This window comes from Barbus barbus (genome assembly GCF_936440315.1).
Source record: "Barbus barbus genome assembly, chromosome: 36".
NCBI lineage: Eukaryota > Metazoa > Chordata > Actinopteri > Cypriniformes > Cyprinidae > Barbus > Barbus barbus.
Window position 1 is genome coordinate 7,608,198 of NC_136714.1, and position 23,755 is coordinate 7,631,952.

The window sequence follows — 23,755 nt, forward strand, 5'->3', positions numbered from 1 at the left end:
CCTGCAGGGTAAATGCATCTAGACAGAGATTCCACTTTTGTCAATACAATTCTTCCAAATGAAGAAATGTCTCTCTGCATCCATCTGTCCAATCTGGCCTTACATTCACCAATTCTATTAGATATATTAAGTGTTTAACTTAGTTCTTTATCTTTGGTAAGTAGAATACCAAGATATTTGATCCTAGATTTAACTGGTACATTGCAAATTTGCTTGAGCTGCGATTCTTTCAATGTCATTATTTCACATTTACATAGATTAAGACAAAAACCTGTAAGGTCCACGAATTTGGTCCAAGGACGGTATCCAATCGTGGGTGAAGGTTTCCTGTGTGTTCGGTCTTTTCAGAGCGCAAAGCTATTAAATCTAGGTTAAATTCAAATCTGACTCCATTTTATTAACTAATCTGACATTTTATTATGACCTCGAATTTAGATTGAAAGCCAAATTGGTTGTTTGTCTGCCTCTAATTATTCATATTATTCTTCTGACATTTGATTATTCTAGTTAATAGTGGATTTTCCAAGTGCATGAGTTCAACAGCAGTAACACAAATGGGTAAGTCCAATATGATTTTTTTTTTTAAATTTAATGATTTTTCTTACTGATGAAGCTGCTGCTACAATTTACTGATGTTACGACAGTTGAAATTAAATTTTTTTTGTATTAACAAATGTTTAATTACATAACGCACAACTTTATTTCTCTTCTGTTAGATGATGCATAACGTTCACTGCTGCTTTCTACAGCACAGGTCTTTCTTGTATCATTCATGTTTTTTAGGTGACATTAGTTCTCAAGTGAGTATTAAAAACTGTGCTGTTGACCGTCAAAACGGGTCCATGAACTTCGGCGTTGTAAAGACGTCTTATTCCTGCTGTAACACTGACCTTTGTAATGCCAAAGACGCTGCAGGTATTGTACTTCAATGATCATGCACAAATGACTAAAGTCAGCAGTCATTTTACTTCCATTACATTCAATCAGGGCAAAAAAAGATTTGTTTCATTAGATGTTATGTTTGTATAGAAAATAAAAGAAAAGAACACTTGTTTACTTATGTAGATCTCAGCTCTATTGTCCCCAATGGAAAGAAATGCTATTATTGTGATGGGCACAGCTGTTTAAACATAATGAGCTGTTCAGGGAGTGAAGACCGCTGCATTACAGCAACAGGTGAGCATCTGGAAAAGGAAGATCATTGTCATTATTTTTGTTTCTCCATCATTCACTTTAGATGTTTTCTATAGATCACTTATAGAAGAAATTACCAGTTTGACTAACCTGTGTTTTCTGTCTTTTCATCAGTGAGTTTTGGGAGCCAGTCAACAGTTGTAAAAGGCTGTGTCTCTAAATCTATTTGTGATGCCACAACACTGGAGAGTGCTTATGGTTTCTCATGTTGTTCAGGGAACCTGTGTAACGGTGCTCAGAGCGTCACTCAGAGCTTCCTGTTCCTCTGCTGTTCTCTGCTCTCCTTCATCCTGCTGCACTGAATCCAGCTGCTCTTCATATGCTACAATTAGACACACTGTACCGAACAGCCTAATGTATACAATTAAAATTTATACGTCAACTAAGTTTGTGTTTGAGTATTGATTATTATATCTTAAAATAAAAATCAACTAATTTTAATAGTTTGGGCTCTACTGTTAATTTGGTAACACTTTATTTTGATAGTCCATCTGTTGAGACTACTAGTTATCAGTAATCATTTAGTAGCATGTCAACAGTGAATCAGTTGACATTCAACAACATTGTTTCAACTGACAAGTAACGCACATTCAACTAACTGCCAGTAGATTTTAAGGTGCATTTCAAATTCTAATCTATAGATTTTACAAAAAGTGCCTGTTGACTGTCTATGTGTCACGAATCTGGTGCATGCTCTCCCGGTTAACCACCACCAGAGGTCACCCGTTCACCACATTGACTTTCACTCACAACACACTGGACTCCATTTCCCACAATACATTGCACAGATCACAGCTGTCACCATTCACACACCACACACACCTGATCACCATTTCACAATCACCATCAATCTCTATTTAACCTGGGACTTCCTCTTGCTCTGGGCAGAGTATTGTTAGCCAGTCTACCTTACAAAGCGTTTCCCTGTTTTCATAGTCTTAGTCTTGCCTTGTTTTCCTGCCGTGTCTGACCCTGCCCGTGTTTACTGGATTTACTCTTAGCCTCTGCCGTTTGGACTCTGTTCGCTCCCCGTTTGGACTTTTGCTCTTGCTTTTGGATTATCTCTCTGCCTTGTCCTTTGGATACTGTTCGCCGATCGTTGACCCACGCTTGCTCCACGGATTGCTGTGTCTTGCCCTTGCCATACCTGTTTGCCACAGTCTGACCCTGCCTGTTTCTGACCATGTTTAATAATAAAGCTTTGCATATGGATCCACATGTCTCACGTCTCGTCAGCCCCGTAACACTATGTTTTTCACAACAGATTATTAACCAATAGTCAGCTAACTTTCTGTAGATTGTGTTACCATCTTCTAAGTTGTCTACCAACTACTCAAAATCAATGTGTCAGTTGAACGTCTACAGTCATGTCAACTTATGATCAAGACCATATTACATCATCCTTAATCAAGGGTCTCAAACATATCAGATTAATAAATATGCAACACCTAATTTTTAACAAAATCACTAGTTTAATATCTGTTGATAGTCAAATAAAGATTAGTTGGTTATCTGTTGCTTGTCAACTAATCTAAAGTTTACGATCAGCAGACTATTAGTAGGCATTCTCAACTAAACATTTGTAGATATATTTTAGGACCATCCAATTAAAGTGAAAAACAGTTGATAACAGTAGAAAGTCTATAAACTATCAATAGGACACATACAGTCATCCATTAATTACTTGCAACATATTTACCATTTGAAATGAAGTCAATACCAGACGATGCAGTACAATATAATAAACACTATAGACAGGAAATGATAGAGAAATTTGTTTTATTAACAATATTTTTATACAACACATTGGTCACTAGGGTATCAGATCTAAACAGTCTGATTATGTCTGGCAAAGATGACATGAAAAACAAAACAACAACCATGCTGCACTGCATGGCCAGCACTACAATTAATCAACGTTTTTACTATGCAGTGTAACTAAAGGTATGTGTGGTGCAGGGGAAAACAAACTAGGCCAACAACACCAAGGCAATAATAATAATAAAATAAATAATTCAGCCTTTCATGACAGTGGGTATGCTAATCGAGTTAATGCATTATCAACATTTACGGAAAGATCTTAAACTGTGGTTAAACTGTGATCTGTGGTTACCATTCCTTATGTCCTTGAGAAGTCTTCCAAGTACACCATGTTTATGTCTTCTGGCCAACCAGTAAGTCCACTCAATAAAGCAGAGTTGTTTTTTTAAGGCCTTCTCAGACCGGTTCCCCCGCATACGCCAAATTTCCCTCTTGTATGTCTGCCATGCTCTCTCAATGTTTTGAGTGTGTAGTCCTGTTTGTGGATCTACATAGTTCTGGCTGTGGTTTACTCTGACATGCTTGTAGCCCTCCTGGGAAAGGCTGGCATATGCTCTCCACTCATCACTCACAACTAGACTTTCTCTTTTGACATGTTTTTTGATTATTGGAACAAGGGTTTGCTTGTTTCTTTTCTTCACAAGGCAAAGAATTGAACGTCTGCTTGCCGCTTTGATTTCAAGTATACCAAACACCCACATTCGTTTTCTCTTCCAGGTGTTACCGAAGTGTCCTCTTGCATACTACAAAACAGTATGAGCAGTGTCAGAAAGTAATACAAATAATCTCTTGACCCTGTAAAAATGTATTACTAGTGTTACGAATCCTGGCCATGCACTTCAGTTTACTCACCACCAGAGGTCACCCGCTCACCACATGGACTTTTACACTACACAGCACACTGGACTCAATTTCCCACAATCCATTGCACTGACGACTTGCACAGCTGTTCACTATTTCGCCCACACCTGATCACCATTTCACAATCACCATCACTCTATTTAAGCCTGGGATTGCTCTTGCTCACCGCCGAGTATTGTTAGCCCGTCTACCTTACGAAGCGTTTTCTAGTCCTAGTTTTCCGAGTCTTGCCTTGTTTATCTTGCCGTGTCTGACCCTGCCCGTGTTTATTGGATTATCTCTCTGCTTTGCCCTGTCTGGATATTGTACGCCGATCATCGACCCTCGCTTGATCCACGGATTGCTCTGTCTTGCCTCTGCCATACCTGTCTGCTGTTTATTGACCCTGCCTGTCTTGACTAATGTTTTATAATAAAGCTTTGCACATGGATCCGCACGTCTCGTCATCCCTGTAACAGAATACTCGGCCAAAAGAGGATCCAGCGGCTTTTCTAATAGACATTGGCCAGGTATGGACACTGCACTACTGTTGTTAAACCTCGAGCAGGGTTCGAGACCGCTCGAGGAATACATACAAGAGTTTTTAGATCTCGCTTATTTTTCTGATCTGCCGGACTATGCACTAATCGACTTCTTTTGTGAGGGCATTAATCAGCCGCTCAAACGACAGTTAATCCGTGAGGGTCCCCGTGCGTCACTCGCTCAATTTATGGACTGTGCTTTGCTTTGTTTTGTGTGGGCTCTTCATTCACTGTGGGTGTCGCGGAGGAACGCAACACCGCACTCACTCGCAAAATGGCGGCAACACCCCTTCGTGTCATGCCTGCCAAGCCAGAGTCTGCTCACGTCATGCCTGCCAAGCCAGAGTCTGCTCACGTCATGCCTGCCAAGCCAGAGTCTGCTCACGTCATGCCTGCCCAGCCAGAGTCTGCTCACGTCATGCCTGCCCAGCCAGAGTCTGCTCACGTCATGCCTGCCCAGCCAGAGTCTGCTCACGTCATGCCTGCCCAGCCAGAGTCTGCTCACGTCATGCCTGCCCAGCCAGAGTCTGCTCACGTCATGCCTGCCCAGCCAGAGTCTGCTCACGTCATGCCTGCCCAGCCAGAGTCTGCTCACGTCATGCCTGCCCAGCCAGAGTCTGCTCACGTCATGCCTGCCCAGCCAGAGTCTGCTCACGTCATGCCTGCCCAGCCAGAGTCTGCTCACGTCATGCCTGCCCAGCCAGAGTCACGCCACGTCTCAGTGCTCCAGCCAGAGTCACGCCACGTCTCAGTGCTCCAGCCAGAGTCTCTTCACGTCTCCGCCGGGTTGCCAGAGTCTGTCACACCCAGAGATTTAAGGTCAGTCCTTCGAGTTCCCTGTCTGGTTTCCAGCATAAGGGACCCACTACTGATATCGGTGCGAGCAGCTGGCATTCCCAGGGCCTCAACCCTGGCTGTTACAGAGACTGTTCCCCTGACCTCAGTGTTTCCCGTTATGGCAGTCGCCATTTTGAGTGTGTGGGCTGCACACTGTGCTCCTGAGGCCTCTCCTGTCCACGAGTCTGTTCCTGAGGTCTCTCCTGTTAACGAGTCTGCTCCAGTGCCTCCAGAGGTGGCGGCTTCTGCTGCAGAACCTCCCGAAGTGGTGGCACCTACTCCCGAATCCCGAGAATCCAGTTCTCATGTCACGGCCACGGAGGCCGTTCCTGACCTCATGGTCTGCCCCGTCACGGCCACGGAGACCGTTCCTGAACTCACTGTCTGCCCCGTCACGGCCATGGAGGCCGTTCCTGAACTCACTGTCTGCCCTGTCACGGTCATGGAGGCCGTTCCCGAACTCACTGTCTACCCTGTCACGGCCACGGAGGCCGTTCCTGAACTCACTGTCTACCCTGTCACGGCCATGGAGGCCATCCCTGAACTCACTGTCTGTCCTGTCACGGCTCAAGAGGCCGTCTGTGAGCTCACGCCCTGTCCTGTCACGGCTCAAGAGGCCGTCTGTGAGCTCACGCCCTGTCCTGTCACGGCCAAGGAGGCCGTCTTTGAGCACACGCCCTGTCCTGTCACGGCTGAAGAGGCCGTCTGTGAGCTCTCGCCCTGTCCCGTCACGGCTAAGGAGGCCGCCTGTGAATCCTTGTCCTGCCCAGTCACGGCTATGGAGGCCGTCTGCATATCCTCCTCCTGTCCTGCCACAGCCATAGAGACCGTTTACGAGCTCTCGACCTGCCCGGTCCCAGCTCCTGAGACCATGAGGACTCTCTCTGTGTTGTCTGTCTCTGTTCTCCCTGTGGTGTCTGTCTCTGCTCTCCCCAGATCCCTGATCCTGCCCTGGCTTCCTGGCCAGTCCACTCTACCGTGGAGATTCTCTACCCAGTCTACGCCACACTGGTGGGCTCCGGCTTTGTCTGTTCAGCGGTGGTGGTCAGCTGTCTGGTTCTGGGGGTCTCCTGCTTCGCCCAGGTGCACTCTGGTCCCGTCCTGCCCTGCAACAAGGACTCTCTCTGTGTTGTCTGTCCCTGCTCTCTCTGTGTTGTCTGTCCTTGTTCTCCCCAGATCCCAGTCTCTGTCATGGGTTCCTGCCCTGTCTGCCTCCCTGTGGTGGTCCTCTGCCCTGCCGTGGTGGTCTTCTGCTCGGGTCTGGTGGTTGTCTGCCCCGCCGTGGTGGTCTTATGCTCGGGTCTGGTGGTCATCTGCTCCGCCGTGGCGGTCCTCTGGTCTGGTGGGCTCTGGTCTCGCCTGTTCCGCCCTGGTGGGCTCTGGTCTCTCCTGTTCTGCCCTGGTGGGCTCCCGTTCCGCCTGCTCCGCCCTGGTGGGCTCCCGTTCCGCCTGCTCCGCCCTGGTGGGCTCCCGTTCCGCCTGCTCCGCCCTGGTGGGCTCCCGTTCCGCCTGCTCTGCCCTGGTGGGCTCCCGTACCATCTGGCTCCGCCCTGGTTTCCTGCCCTGCCGGCTCTGCCTCGATCCCCGGCCTCTGCACCTCCGCAGGGATCTGGCCCTCCATCCCTCCCCCTGTTCCGCCTCCGCTCCACCGCCCTCCTTGATTTGTATCGGAGCGTCTAGAAGCCGCTCCTTGGGGGGGGGGGCTATGTTACGAATCCTGGCCATGCACTTCAGTTTACTCACCACCAGAGGTCACCCGCTCACCACATGGACTTTTAAACTACACAGCACACTGGACTCAATTTCCCACAATCCATTGCACTGACGACTTGCACAGCTGTTCACTATTTCGCCCACACCTGATCACCATTTCACAATCACCATCACTCTATTTAAGCCTGGGATTGCTCTTGCTCACCGCCGAGTATTGTTAGCCCGTCTACCTTACGAAGCGTTTTCTAGTCCTAGTTTTCCGAGTCTTGCCTTGTTTATCTTGCCGTGTCTGACCCTGCCCGTGTTTATTGGATTATCTCTCTGCCTTGCCCTGTCTGGATATTGTACGCCGATCGTCGACCCTCGCTTGTTCCACGGATTGCTCTGTCTTGCCTCTGCCATACCTGTCTGCTGTTTATTGACCCTGCCTGTCTTGACTAATGTTTTATAATAAAGCTTTGCACATGGATCCGCACGTCTCACGTCTCGTCATCCCTGTAACAACTAGATAGGTGTAATTATATGATAATACTTTTTTTCATCCAAAACTTTTAAATTAATTTTTAAGCAACTTTTTAAATTCTGTATAATACAATAAATATGCTTACAAAATAGTAAAATAAGAAAAAGGTAAACAAAACTTATAAGCAATCAGTATAAACTGATTGACAGCTTTGGGGAAAGTGATGTCCACCCCCACTATTTATTATAAATATCCTAAACTACGATACACATATTGATGTCAGCTCTTTCAGGTTCTCCAAAATTTAACACATTTCGTCAAGTGCATTGCACATTTAGATTACATTACCTTGCGTTTATGGCAGAACTTGCTCTCATCAATGTGAACAACGACATTAACTCCACCAACTTTCTGCCTCTTTCTTTCTGTGTTTTTCCAGGCTTTTTACACAAATACTTCTGGAGTTTCGTTGATGTTACGGAACTGACAAGACGTGAGACGTGCGGATCCATATGCAAAGCTTTATTGTAAAACATGGTCATACAGGCAGGGTCGGGAGACAGCAAACAGGTATGGCAGAGGCAAGACGGAGCAATCCGTGGAGCAAGCGTGGGTCGACGATCGGCAAACAGTATCCAAAGGGGCAAGGCAGAGAGATAATCCAGTAACCAGAGCAATAATCCAAACGGGGAGCAAACAGAGTCCAAACGGCAAGGCGAAGGGGTAAATCCAGTAAACACGGGCAAGGTCAGACACGGCAGGAAAACAAGGCAAGACTAAGACTAGGACTATGGCTCTGTAAAGTAGCTATCGCTAGGTGAGTGATAAATGCTAACAATACTAGGCCCTGATGCTGAGGAAGTCCATGGCTTAAATAGTGTGTGTTTGGGTGATGGTGATTGCGAGATGGTTCTCAGGTGTGGGCGTGATCATTGTGAACAGCTGTGTATGAGTCCGTGTGGTGAACGAGTGACCTCTGGTGGCTAGTGAACGGAAGTGCATGGTCAGGATTCGTGACAGTTGACATCATAGAAAGTGTTGCTGTGCTCTTTGCAATGCCATCTTGAAGCATGTCAACTTGCCGTAGATGTAAACCCTGTGCAAATCTACAAAAGATTAACAAAATTGATTACCATCAAATAAGAACAGTGCATTTTCACATAAAGAAAATCTATGATTTATGAAATAGTAGGCTGCAAAGCATAATTTGTTGATTGTATTTTGGACACATTCATATAAACACATTCTGTCCACCAACCATAGCTGACTAAACAGTACATTATAGTACAGTAACTAAAAGCGATACTCCTTGCAACACAGTGCCACTTCTATACAGTCACCACAATAATCTTCTGTTAGAAATGTACATTACATAGTTAAAATTATGGTCAAAATATAGGCAGCTTGATACAATAAAAAAAAAAAAAAAATTGCTTTTATGTTTTACTTTTTGGTTATTGAAACATGTATGGCAAACTACGGTGGCATATTACAGGACATTCTTTTGTAATATATGTTACACTAGATGGACCATAATATCTTTTTAAATCCATGCCAACATAAACTATTGTAGCGCATGCTGTAGTATTGTATGCTGTAGAATTGTGTTCTATGCACTCAAAAGGACTATATAAATAGTGTAATATGCCAAATATTGTTCTTATGAAATGCACTTGCATTGCCTACCTGTGAATGTACTTCATCCATGTGAATAGACTGCAGTGTGATTGTGAAAAGAGTGACTTTGCCCTGACACTTCTTTTCAACCGGCCACATCTTTTACGTCGACACTCCCTGGGTTTCCAAGTTTTAGGAAATCAAATTGAATGATATACAAAAAATTATATATATACAGGTGCGTAAAGAAAAACAATAAACTGATTATTGTGCTCATAGTAACATCTATAGCCTATACTTAATGTGTTTAAAAAATAAAAATCTGTAGTATTTATTTGTTGTGATGGGCTGCCCAGAGAGAAGCTACTCGTTGGTCTCAAACTCAGTGGGTGATGGGTGTGGGGCAGGGGCGTAGCCATCATTTCAAAAGTGGGGGGGACGGAATGTCTAGTGTTATACCTGTTTTTTGTTGTTGTTTTTTTTTCAGTTAACCCTTGTCTAATTGACAGGTTTTATTTTTAATCATACCTTTTTGCTTAATATGCTTTATGATTATATTATTATATATGATTGTAAAATAGAAGGAAAGAAAGAGAGAAAAAAGAAAAAGAAAGAAAGAAATACAACAGCTTGTCACTGGGACAGTACCCTTAAAAGCACATCTTTGTACCTTATTTACCCCAAAAAGTTTCATAGTTGTACATTACGGTACATATTGGTACTCTATATGTGCACCTTTTTGAGTATAAGTTACAAAGATGTCCTTATAAGGGTACTATTGTTTACATATTTCAAACTGTATTTTCTGTGTGTTGTATGTACAGTACATGGCTCACAGTAATGGATACTTGCACATTCACATACTTCTTTATTCTGTTCTGTTCTATTATACATTAGTCTGATTAGTCTATGTTAAAAGAAATATCTTATCATAGACAATGCTGTAAATAATCTTTACCTCTGAAGCCTCACTGAAACTCTCTGCCTCATTCACTCTCAGCTGTGAATGCACTTCTGCCTCTGTCTATAGCAAATAAAGCAGTGTTTGAAACATGTACATACAGGGAATAGTGACATACAGAAGAAAATAACACATTAAGTACACTGCTGGACAATAACCAATCATTTGTATCCTAAATTATTTTTTAACACTTTAGAATGATAAACACATATTCACTATTAACTATGACTTTTACTTCAATAAACTCTTCATTTACTGCTTATTAATAGCTTGTAAGGTAGTCGTTGTAGTTGTTAAGTTTAGGATTATGGGATGCAGAATATGGTCATGAAGAATACAGAATTAACATGTGCTTAAGTACTAATAAACAACCAATATGCCAGCTAATAATTACCTACTGTAGTTAAAAATTATAGCTGAGAAGTTGTTCATCATATTTTTTATTTTTCTATATTTGACTAATTATGTGTTTTCTATGATTGGTCCATATATAATCCTACAAACGCTTGTGTATTATAGATTATATACAATGTAAAAACAGCCAGGTGTTAAAAGCCACTCTTCTCACCTGTCAGTCACTGTGTGTCGTCCTGATTCTGTCCTAACAAACCTAGGCTGACTGTTTCTTGTTCATTCTTGACAACACATAAAAACGTCAAATTAGTGCAATAATGACAGAGCAGCCCTAAATTAAGATCGGTCCTGTATCAGATCAGTGCTTGCATACTTGATTGAAATAGGCCTACATCATGTAGAATTGGCAGAGTGTCACAATGCTGCAAACGCTGTAAAATCTCAGTTCAACATTATCTTTATTCTTATTTGAAGGGTTCTGATAACATACATACGTGTTAAAATAAAAGACGTCACAAAAGAGTTACGGAAAAATACACTGAAAATAAATAAGTGCATGTTTGTCCAGGCAGCTTTTTATTTCTCCGTATAATGAACATCAAAACTTGCTATTTATTCAGCAAGAGCAATAGGCAGAGTCACTCAACATTGTGCAACATTATTCGGATACCACATGCCAACTTACACTGCTTGACTTTTTCGTAAAAAAGGAGTGAAGAGTTTCTTGCCGCTTTGAACTCATCTCGACCTCTAATGAATGATGGATACAGCGCGGGACCGCGGGCGCGAGCCTGGGCATGTCGTGACGTCACAAACTGAGTGACTGATTGGCATGGAAACGTAAACGTCATGTATAAATGATCCTGTCTCTTTGAATTTTAAATCATTCTGCATTTATATACATTGCTCCATTAAAACCTCAACATGTCGAGAACACAACTGTCCGATGAAAAAGTGCGGGGGACGAATTTACTTTTTATAAAAAGTGGGGGGGACACGTCCCCCGCGTCCCCCGCGTAATCTACGCCCCTGGTGTGGGGCATAATGTGGAGCTTCTAATTATAAACAAACAAAACAAACCCGTTATACACAGACACTCTTATTTTGAAATATCTGTGCTTTTACTACTTCCAGCTGCTCATTCAAACAGACTGGCTAAAAATGGAAGCAAAATCGTGATAAGAAATTCCGCTCTTACAACGATCTACAATAAATTACAATAAGAACACCGTTAAGTACTGAATACATTGTCATTATACATTAACCGTAGATCAAAAGCAATCACTGTGTGCTGTATCTTTACCAACTGCTCAGAAACAACGCACCAGTAGAATTTATTTAAATAATATCTTATTGAACTTTAATACTTTTTTTTTAAGTTTAACACATTAAGCCATATAGCAATTCCAGCTTTTCTTTCCCCAAAATACCATTTCAAATAATTACTAAGATTTTTTTATACACTTTATATTTAAAAGTTTCTATGACCTTAAAAAAAAAAAAAAAAGAATTTAAAACTTTTAGCAAATATTAATGCCCACCTACAAGAGGAATAGAGGCATTTCTACCAATATAACTTACTAATGTTTGCTAAGGAGGAAACCCTATCTACAAGGTTAACTACCTATTGCAAAACAAAATATGAACCTATAACGTTAGTTTTCAAGAATTTATTCTTACCAGATGTAAAAGTCCTTCGTCTGGGAGGGAACCATGTTCATTTTATGCCCACAGTTTTTGCATTTAATTTTGCGTTTTAACAAGCCAATCATTTGCAACCATTTGATTAATTTTAAAGATTTTTTAGTTTCTCTAACATAAACTTTTGTCAAAAGTTTTCTCTCCAGTGAATCCATAGAGCCGGCAGATCGAGCTAGTAACTTTGTCTGTTTGTCAATTTAACGACCGAGACAGTAGGTGCGTTCGACTTGAAGCACGGCTACAGACGGTGGTCAGCGAGAGTAGCCGCTTGCAGTCAGGGGCGGAGTTGAAAACGGAGTCGTCAAGTCGGACACTTTGGGGCTCTCGTAGTTTGCTGCATCTAGATTCAAGATTCAAGATTCAAGAGTTTTATTTGTCACATACACAATTATACAGAGTATAACCAGCAGTGAAATGTAGGTCAGGTCCGCTCCAAGGACAATGCAATTATAAAGTATACAAATATTAAGAGAAGAAAAGTAGAAAAAAATAAAATAAAAGAATAAAATAAAATAAAAAGATAGATAAAAAATATAAATATAAATGTGCAGGTCAGTATGTTGTTGACTTAAATAGTACTAAGAGGAATGTGCAAAATAATGTGCAAAAAAGTTGTACAGGGTATATAATAGCAGCAATATGAGGTAGAGAAAAATTATGAATAGCTTATTGATATGGTGATATTTACATGGAGTCAAGTGATGTTATGACACAGAGTTAGAGTTTAGGAGCCTGATGGCCTGGGGGAAGAAGCTCCTCCTAAGTCTCTCAGTTTTTGCCATCAGGCTACGGAAGCGTTTACCAGATGGAAGCAAAGTGAATAGATGGTTACCAGGGTGATTAGAGTCCTTGATGATTTTAACAGCTCTATTTTTGCAGCGTTTGAGGTAGATGTCCTGCAGAGAGGGGAGAGCAGACCCTGAGATGCGCTCAGCTAAGCGCACAACTCTCTGTAGTGCTTTGCAGTCCTGATTGGAGCTGTTTCCATACCACACTGAGATGCACTGAGTCAATACACTTTCTATGGTCCCTGAATAGAAAGTTTTCAGGATTGCTGGTGAGACCCTGAATTTCCTCAGCTGTCGCAGATGGTACAGTCTTTGCCTGGCTTTCTTAACCTGTGTTTGGATGTGTGTAGTCCAAGTCAGGTTCTCGAAGATGTTTACACCGAGGTACTTGAAGCTACTCACCCTCTCCACAGGGGTCCCACTGATCATAAGAGGAGTGTAGGGCTGCTGCTGTCTCTTCCTAAAGTCCATGATCAGCTCTTTAGTTTTGCTCACATTCAGAGAGAGACAGTTGTCCTGGCACCATGATGTGAGTCTCTCTACCTCGTCCAAGTATGCGGTCTCATCGTTGTTGGAGATGAGGCCCAGAACCACAGTATCATCAGCGAATTTGATAATAGATGTGGAGCTGTGAGAGGACACGCAGTCATCCGTGTAGAGAGAGTAGAGCAGGGGACTCAGGACACAGCCCTGTGGGGCTCCTATGTTCAGAGTGATGGAGTTTGAGGTGAACTGGCCAACTTTCACCACTTGAGGTCTGCCGGTGAGGAAGTCTTGAATCCAGTCACAGAGTGAGGAGTTTAGGCCGAGGTCTGTGAGTTTAGATGCCAGCTTGATGGGGACTATAGTGTTGAAAGCTGAGCTATAGTCAATGAATAGCAGCCTTACATAATTTCCATTGTTGCTATCCAAGTGTGTGAGGGAAGAGTGGAGAACGTGAGAAATGGCATCGTCCGTGGATCTGTTTGGGCGATAGGCAAACTGAAGAGGGTCCAGAGTATCAGGGATGGAGGAGCAAATGTGGCTCTTTACAAGTCTCTCAAAGACCTTCATGACTATAGATGTGAGGGCAACTGGGCGATAGTCATTCAGGCAAGAGGGTTTATTGTTCTTTGGCACAGGGATAATGATGGATTTTTTGAATGAGGTGGGAACCACGGCGGTAGCAAGGGACTCATTAAAGATGGAAGTGAACAAACCAGCCAGCTGATCGGCGCAGGACCTCAGAACACGGCCGGTTATCCCATCAGGTCCGGCTGCTTTCCTGACGTTCACTTTCTTTAGCGCCCTCCGAACCTCATCCTCCGACACGGTGATTACCATCTACCTCAGTCATGGCAGATCACGTGGCGTTTGCTTGCTTTATTGCAGACGAACTGGAAGCTATAGAAATGTCGTTATTGTTGTATGAAATTGAGCACAATGAGCAACGAAAGTGAGTAAAGGTTCAATGTAATAAGTATTGTTTTTATATATCCAAAGGGACATGGGACCATACCCAACACCAGTGTGACTCGTTATTTCTAATACTAACCAATCAATGCAATTACACTTAATAATTTTCATTAGAAGTGATTCTTTTTTTATTACTATGTTGGTTTATGTTTTAATAAACCTTTAAGATGTATGTAATATTTTGAAAGGGTGTCATCACGACAGAAACAAGTTTTAAGTAAATAAACAGAACATATTGAAAATTTGACTTGTGCAGTATGATTCATTATGTGTGTTTTTGCTACTGCAACTTAATAAAAACAATCTATGAAGATAATAATTGTATGTACTAAATGTGGTTTTCATTACAGATAAAAGAATTAGGATGTTACATATTTGTTTACTTATTTTACTATTTCTCCAGTTAGGTAAGCACATTTTAGTAAGACAAAACACCATGAACATTCATACGTGAACACCATGAACAGGCCTACGGATAAGCCCAATTTATTTGCCTTTCTATTATGATTTATACGAGCTTATGAAAGTGATCTGAATGTTGTATTAAGTTGACATCCAACCAGAGTTGTTGGCAGTAATCACATGCAAGTGAAGATGGATGAACCCAGCAACTAGACAATTAGTATCAATCAGAATCCATGATGACCACATTATATTAAAAGTCTGTAAGATTGACATTTGATTTATTCCATAAAAAAATGATTATCTAAATAGGTTATGCAGCTTAATACTGTAAAGGGTCTGTATGAAAAAGGTCCAAAATAAACCTATGCACAAAACCTACATAAACGAATTAACAAAAAAGTGATTGCAGTAAAAATAATTGTAATCTTTTAATAAACATGATTTACGAGATGAAGATGACATGAAAAGTTAAGTTATTTTTATTTTTTTGAAAGTCCATATATGAGCATTAGTGGGACTGAAGTTGTCAGAATAAACCCGAAATACACGTCGTTGTTGTCATGTGGTGAATTTGGCCAATCCTGAAACAGCTGTGTCGTCATCAGCGCTCCCGCAGTCGCTCTGGAGAAATTGCCCGGCTGAGTCAGCCGTCTGCTCTCGAAATGCTATCGCGGTACTTTGATGCCACACGTGACAGTGACGTGTGGTCGGCGCCGGTTCAAGTCGGACTAAATTTCTCTTTGGACTTTTCTATTAGGAGGATGGCGGGACCAAGATGGCAGCCTGAGCGGACGCAGTTTTGAATGCTTGCACCAACTTTCTTTATAGCTGTTGCTAAATAAGCTGTATGTAGTTATTTCGGTTTTTCATTTGGTTAATACGATTTGTTTTAATTATTGACGACTGCATTCTGCCTCACCATGGTTCGTAAGAGAAGACTTTCGGCTCACTCAGAAGCTACAAATGCTAACGCTAGCGCAAACTCACTCGTTAGCGTTTGTTGTGGGCATGACTATGTTGCCTCTATGAGCGAGGAGGATTCATTTAGCCTGGCCGAAGAGGAGTTTCCAGCTCTCCCTGTTAACCTTACTCCAAGCAAGTCACCAGCTGCTAAGAAAAAGGCAGCTGCCATTGCAAATATGAATGTTGATGTTTCGTCTCAGTTAGACAACATAATGCAGCTGATCAACTGCCGCTCGGACACAATAGAGCAAAAGATCTCCGATCTGAATGGAAAAGTGGATGCTGTGACATCCGAGTTGCAGTCCGTGGCAGCAAAGGTGATGTCCCTAGAGCGACGCGTGGATCAGGTTGAACAACCAATTAGTCAGATGCAAAGAAGAATGGATGATCTAGAAACCTACATGAGACGGCGCAACCTGAAGCTCATAGGTATCCCGGAGGTGGCTGATGAAAACATCCGTCTTGAAGTCGTCAGGATTTGTCAGGCTGTGCTTCCCAGCGAAAAAGAAAAACTTCCAGATGTTGTCGATGTTGTTCATCGTCTCGGAAAACCACAACAGGGCAGCGGTGGTGGTAGGCCTAGAGCTACCATAATCCAGTTTTCTACGCGTACCTTCAGAGATGCCATTTGGAAGGCAGCCAGAAATTCTTCTTTTCTGCGTGACAAAGGTCTGCAGTTTAGGGAGGACTTTTCGAAAGGAGACCGCGAAAGAAGAATGAAGTTATGGCCGGAAGTTCAAAAGGCTCGAGCGGCTGGAAAGACGGCTTATTTTGTCGGAGCCAGAGCCTTTGTACAAGGGGAAGGTGAAGTTACTCTCACCAGCTGAGATAAAATCAGACTCTACTGTTTGATTCGTTCTGAACTGACCTTTAATTGGTTGGAGTTATATGTTTATATAACATGACAATTTTTGGATATAACTTTACCTTGTTTTAATGGATGGAGCAGAAACTTTATTGGCGTTACCAAAAATTTATGTTTTTCTGTTTTGAATAAGAGAGGCTTATTTGCACTTAAAAGTCTTTATATGGTGCTATGTCACATTTTTGACCTTTTTGCCAAACTTAGTTTCATATAACTACGTAGGTTTAATTAGGTTATAAGTTTTTTTCTTTGTTCTTTCCTGTTTAGAGTTAGTTGTTTATGTCATTTTCTATTATTTCTTTGAATGCCAGGGGTTTAAGAGAACATATCAAGCGTAAGGCCTTGTTTTTGTTTGCTAAAAGGTTTAATGTTGATTTTGTATTCTTCCAAGAATCTCATTCGGTTGCCTCTGATGTGAATTTTTGGCGTTCACAATGGGGCAACGATATTTGGTTGTCTCATGGATCAGTACAGTCAGCTGGGGTCTCCTGTCTGAAAAATTATTTTGGTGGTGACGTTTTGAATTCAGAATGTGATGAAAATGGGCACTTCATTTGTTTAATTTTGAGAAATTTCAGTGAAATTTTTATAGTGGTTAATATTTATGGATATAATAGTAAATCAGACAATGACCAGTTATTATTTTTGTTAGAGGAGAGACTTCTTCATTGGCTATATAAATTTCCTGATGCTTATTTAATTTTAGGAGGTGATTTCAATGTTGTTTTGAATGAATCGATTGATAGATGGCCACCTGGACGACCCTCAAATTTAAACTCTAATTTAAAGCAGTTTATGAACAGGTTTGATCTTATTGATATATGGAGAGAAAAAAGTTTAAATGATATTATGTATACTTGGAGTAATAAGGATGGCTCTAGATGTTCCAGGATAGATTTTTGGCTTGTTTCTAATAATTTTGATAAGAATAATATTCAAGTTAATGTAATGGCAACTCCATTAACTGACCATAAAGCTATTTCGATTAAAATTAATATTTCTCCAAATGCAAACTGCAACAGGCAGCACTCATACTGGAAAATGAATAGCTCTCTGCTAAAGTTAAGTGAAGTTAAACAGGAAACGGAAAGACTAATTAATTATTATTGGGTTAAAGCCAAAAGTGAAGGATTGTTTAAATGTAATTGGGAATTATTAAAATTTGAAATTGGAAAATATCTGAGAAAATGTAGTAGTACAATAGCTAAATCAAAGCGTCAGACGGAAGAGAAAACTGTTGAGGAGATTTTATCTTTATCCAGTATTCCTGCTGATAATTTATTGGATGAGCAGAGAGTGCGCCTAATGGAACTACAAAATAAGCTTGATGATATGTACTGGACGCGAGCACAGGGAGCCTATATTCGATCGAGACAAAAATGGTTAGAGCATGGAGAGCAGATGTCTGCTTATTTTTTTAAACTTGAAAAGTCTAGGGCTAAATCCAATTCTATTTCCAAAATGAATATTAATGGATCTATTACAGATAACTTTGAAACAATTTCTAGTTTTTGCTATAATTATTACTCTAATTTATACACATCTAAATTTAGTGAGCCTAGCATGTCAAATTTTTGTAAGCATTTAGGAAGAGTAAATGTAATTAGTCAAGAGGACCAAATATTCTGTGATTCCCCAATTACTATTTCTGAAATTAAGGATGCGATTGAAAGTCTGAAATGTAATAAATCACCAGGTAGTGATGGAATTACTGCTGAATTCTATAAGCAGTTTTCTGAGATTCTTGTCCCGTTCCTTTTTGAAGTGTTCTCTGAAAGTTTAAAGTGCTCTGAACTGCCTACAACCATGACTCAAGGTGTAATCTGTTTAATTCCTAAACCCAAGAAATATTTACTGCTTATTGATAATTGGAGACCTATTAGTTTGTTGAATAATGATTACAAAATATTTGCTCTTGTTTTTGCTCAAAGATTCAAATTAGTATTAGATTCAATAATTGATGAAAATCAATCTGGGTTTATGAGGAAAAGACATATATTTAATAATATCAGGCTTATTTTTGATCTTATTGATTACTCTGATCTCATTAAAGATGATAGTTTTATATTGTTTTTAGATTTTTTTAAAGCCTTTGATACCGTCGAGCATCCTTTTATTTTTTTTTGTTTAGAACGCTTTGGGTTTGGGCGCTATTTCAGCAATGCTATGAAAACTCTTTATGTGGGGGGCAATAGTTCAGTAAAATTAAGTCAAGGCACCACACAGAGATTTTATCTGAAAAGAGGTGTGAGGCAAGGTTGCCCAGTTTCAGTTTATCTTTTTCTTATTGTTGCTCAGGCGTTTAGTCATTTTATTAAATCAAGTGAGTTAGAAGGAATTCAACTTGAAGGGAGAAGTGTCCTGATAAGTCAGTTGGCTGATGACATGGCTCTTTTTTTAAAAAATGCTTGTCAAATTCAGTCGGCTATCAAAAATATAAAAATTTTCTCTAGTGCCTCGGGTCTTTGCTTGACTTTACAAAAATGTGAACTGTTTGCCTTGAAGAGTTGTCGTGACACATCCATTTGTAACATTCCTGTAAAGGATGCTCCAGTCTATTTAGGTATGACTATCTCCAAAAATGAACAGGACAGAATCTCACTTAATTTCAATCCTGTGGTCAAAAAAGTAAAGAGTAGATTTAATATCTGGTTACAGAGAGATTTATCTCTTAAAGGTCGTGCTCTGCTGGCTAAAGCGGAAGGCATTTCTAGGCTTACCTATGTTGCTTCCTCAATTCATTCAGATAGTAAAATAAATAAGATAATTGATCAAACAATGTTGAATTTTCTGTGGAAAAACCGTGTGCATTATATAAAAAAATCTGTGATAGTTAATTCATATAAAAATGGTGGTCTTGATTATTTAGATTTTTCAATCTTAAATAACACTTTCAAAATTAACTGGTTAAAGTATTTCTTGAAAAACCCTTCTTCTATATGGAATTCAGTATCTAGTACTGTTTTTGACAAACTTGGAGGTCTCCCATTTTTGTTAATGTGTGATTACAAAATTGAAAAATTGCCTGTTAAATTGTCAGCTTTTCACAAGCAAGTACTTTTGGGGTGGAAGTTAATTTACAAGCACAATTTTTCTCCACACCAATATTATATCTGGAATAATTGTAATATTCTGTATAAACACAAAAGTATATTTTTGAAAGCCTGGTTTGATAAAGGGATTCTTTTGGTAGGACAGTTGTTGAATTCTCAGGGGTATTTAATGACTTATGATGAATTTCTTTCATATTTTAATTTCCCTGTAACCCCAAAAGAATATGCCTCTGTATTTGGAGCTATTTCTTCTAGTATCGTCTCTTTATGTAGAGGTATTTCATACTCTAAACATGCTTCTTTACTTCACCCTACTGATACTTTCTGTGGCAGAATTTGTTTTTCATCTAGGAAAAAAAATAATAAGGCTATACGTTTATTGTTTCAAAAAGAAATTGTTAGTAAGCTAAGTGTTATTTTCTATTGGTCTAAGTTTATCAGAAATATTAATTGGAGGAAAGTTTGGGTATTACCTAATAAATATCTCATTACAAATAAAATTAAAGAAATTTCATTTAAGATATTGCATAAATATTACCCTGTTAAGCATTTTCTAACCAGATTTATTGAAGATATAGATGTAAATTGTTCATTCTGTTCACAACACCCTGAAACGGTACCTCATATTTTCTGGCATTGTCAATATACAAAGAGGTTATGGTGGGAATTTTCTAGATTTATAAATGACAAAATTTTGTGCAATTTTATTTTACTATATGAACATGTAATATTTGGTTTTTTGAGCTATGACAAGAAGTTTCAAAATGAGGCTTATATAATTAATCTCCTGATTATACTTGTTAAATTTCATATTCATCGCTGTAAATTTAGCAATCAGAAGCCTCTTTTTTCTGTGGTACTTAAGGAATTAGATATCTATATAAGCACCATTAAGGAGAGTACTGACAAAAAAGCTGTTAAAACTGTGAATCTATTTGGTATATTTAATTTATTGTGATTTAGTAAGGCCTTTCATTATTTTATTTTAATTTATTTGTTGGCTTTATACATGCATGTATACTTTTTATTTATTTTATTTGTATGTATACCCTTGGCGCTTTTGTTCTGTATTTGTTCAAGCATTAATAAAAAAAAAAAAAAAAAAACTAAATTTCACTTTGCTCTGAAAAATACATTTGGCGGTATAGATGATAAGAGTTAACTCCACTTGAAATATTGATATTTTTTTTCTTTTTTTAATATTACTTAATTAACCAAAATCGTTATCTAAATTTTCTTCTCAGCATAAACATAACATGTTTGATCAAGCATATTACCGCCCTTCACCTGGCAATGGGAGCAGTGCGCTGCTGGGTACCATGCATTTTACCTGGGCAATGGCACGGAGGGGAAATGCTGAGGGCGAAGGAGGAAAAGATTCCACAAACAAAAGTGGTAAGTTGCGTTTATAAATGAGGAAAAAAAAAGTTTACATGACGCTGATATGTCGCGTGACACAATTAAGTTATATACAAAGTCAATTAAAAGATGCGAATTGATACAAATTCGTGCTGGTCCGATCCAATTTAAAGTGATTCAGTCAGTTCAATAATTCATGCATCCTTTTTTTTTCTTAAATCTGTTGGTCTGAACACACTAGCCAAAAGGTATAATTACCAGGGGCAACAAGGCTAGCTGGGGGGGGTGGGGCCGGGGGTATGTTGTTTCTCCTTGTGTTGATCTAACGTAATTAACGTTATATAATGCAAACAACTTTTGACTCTGTGCTTACGAGGTTTGGACCTTTCGCCCCACCGACATGTATTAGTAATTTTTCATGCCATGTTTTTCAGCTGATAAGATGGACAAACTCAAGCCTGTTAAACAACATATTCTCTGGAAAAAGAAGGCTGAGATGCTCCAGTCTCGTGTGGATGAGCTGGAGGAGGAAAATGGCTTGCTCAAGAAGCAGCTTGAAGATAAGTCTGCACAAGAACAAGGTATGTACAGGTAGAGCAGATGACTCTCCAGAACTTGTGTGGGCTTCAAAAGAAATCTGCCAGTATCACTACAATATTTTAGCTATGTTTAAAAATATTATTGAATAGTATAATATATAAGAATATTATTTTGTACCTAATTTACATTTAGTACATGTAGATATTTAGGTGGACAATTTGTAGGATCACGAATGCAGTTAATCCTCAAGGTGGAATAAAAAATTAAGACATGAATGTGTGAAAATAATTTAATTTAATACTATTTGCCACTGCTTTTTGTCCAAATGTGTAATTGAAGTAAAACAGTGTTGCCTTTTCCATCTATAGGTCTATAGTCAGTGTTTAACTCTGCTTAATATCAACAATAAACAGATGCCAAACCCTTGCAGAGTGTTTTCTTTTATTATTATCAATCAGATCAAAAATATTGACAGTTTATATTTACATATAAATGTCTTTTATTTGGGCCATAATATTTACAGATTTAGGTTTTAATTACTGTTGTTTGCAAGGAACATGAATAAATAATTGAAATTACTTCACTAGCCTAAGGATTGCTGCCTCTACATTTCTATTCTATTTTTAGCTAAGTGCTTTTTATTGGATTTGAGGCATTATGTATACTATCCCCCAACATCACTCTTATCATCTCTCTTTTAAATGACATGACACTAAAGGGATAGTTCACCCAAAAATTTTAATTCTGTCATTAATTACTCGCCCTCATGTTGTTCCAAACCCGTAAAACCATCGTTAAACACAAATTAAGATATTTTTGATGAAATATGAGAGCTTTCTGATCCTCCACTGGTCCTACCATGGTCAACTACTGATGTCACACGGACTGTTTCTGTGCCTTGATCATGATAGAACACTTGCTGTCTATGGGAGGGTCAGAAAGCTCTCAGATTTCATCAAAAATATCTTAATTTGTGTTCCGAAGATGAATGAAGGTCTTATGGGTTTGGAACGACATGAGGGTGAGTAATTAATGACATCATTTTAATTTTGGGGTGAAATATCCCTTTGACATGTCAAAAGCTTAACTGTTCTGTTACAGCCAGAGCTCCACAATTCTGTGCTGTTTGTTTTTCTTGAATCAGTGATGATCCATATCTAGCTTGTATTTTTATTACAGGTTTCTTACATATGTTATGAATGAAGCAAATAGAGATACACTATGTATGCACTTACCTATTATGGCTGGATGAGGTGAACCTGTAGTTATTCTTGTCAGTGTTTACCAGAATTTTTTTAGAACAAATAATCAGCAAATGGTCTTGCTTTAATTTGCAGACTGAATCAAATGATAAGCTACACATATTTTCATCCAAGTTGTAGCCTCCCTTTTAAAGAGAAAATATGTGTGAATCACTCTGGCTCACCCTGCAACTATGACAGCACAAAAGACACACACAGTTGGTGAGTTATTCACATTGTTTTCTTTTCAGTTGCCTCAATCTCGGATGTGGTTAAAAGATATCGGCGGGTCCTCAAACTTGTGCAAAGAGGCTTCAGGATGACCACAGCTTTCAAGAAAGCTCACGTTTCAAGAAATGCTGTGAAAGACACGGCAGCAATTGCAGAGATTTACATAGCAGACAAAAGTGTCCTAGACCAGTTCAAGGGTAAATACACACTTTTGAAACTAGCACAACTTTGTCAGAAAAAAATAGTTGGTGAACTGGCAGAAAAGATCATTGAAATGAAAAACAACAAACAGCTCATCCCCTTTTCTGCCAAGAAAGACTGAATGTAGACAACAGGATGTTAACTAGATAAGTTTAAGTAGATTATTGTTAACTCTGTAAGTTTTATTTTTCATAATTTGAAATGGTGGTGGCTGTTGTTCAAGTTGGGTTTTCCCTATGCCACACCTCCAATAAGACAACATGGTAAAGACATATGTGCAGCATGTTTTATTCTCTCTCTCTTTTTTTTTTTCCCTCAGTGTAGCTTTTTCATATCATGTTAATTAATGTAAAATTTGCCACATATAATCAGACTGTTTAGATCTGATACCCTAGTGACCAATGTGTTGTATAAAAATATTGTTAATAAAACAAATTTCTCTATAATGTCCTGTCTATAGTGTTTATTATATTGTACTGCATCGTCTGGTATTGACTTCTCATTTCAAATGGTAAATATGTTGCAAGTAATTAATGGATGACTGTATGTGTCCTATTGATAGTTTATAGACTTTCTACTGTTATCAACTGTTTTTCACTTTAATTGGATGG

The 23,755-nt window shown here is 39.5% G+C and overlaps 1 protein-coding gene across 1 annotated transcript; it reads left to right on the plus strand.

Annotated features, from left to right (window-relative positions):
• Positions 1-20,828: 20,828 nt before the first annotated feature.
• On the plus strand, positions 20,829-23,265 carry LOC306855574 (uncharacterized protein; the record flags this gene model as incomplete). The annotated part of the gene is made up of 3 exons (XM_079394337.1): positions 20,829-20,967; positions 21,366-21,512; positions 22,964-23,265. The coding sequence occupies 3 exons, from the start codon at positions 20,829-20,831 to the stop codon at positions 23,263-23,265; spliced, it is 588 nt and encodes a 195-aa protein (XP_079250463.1).
• Positions 23,266-23,755: the final 490 nt, after the last annotated feature.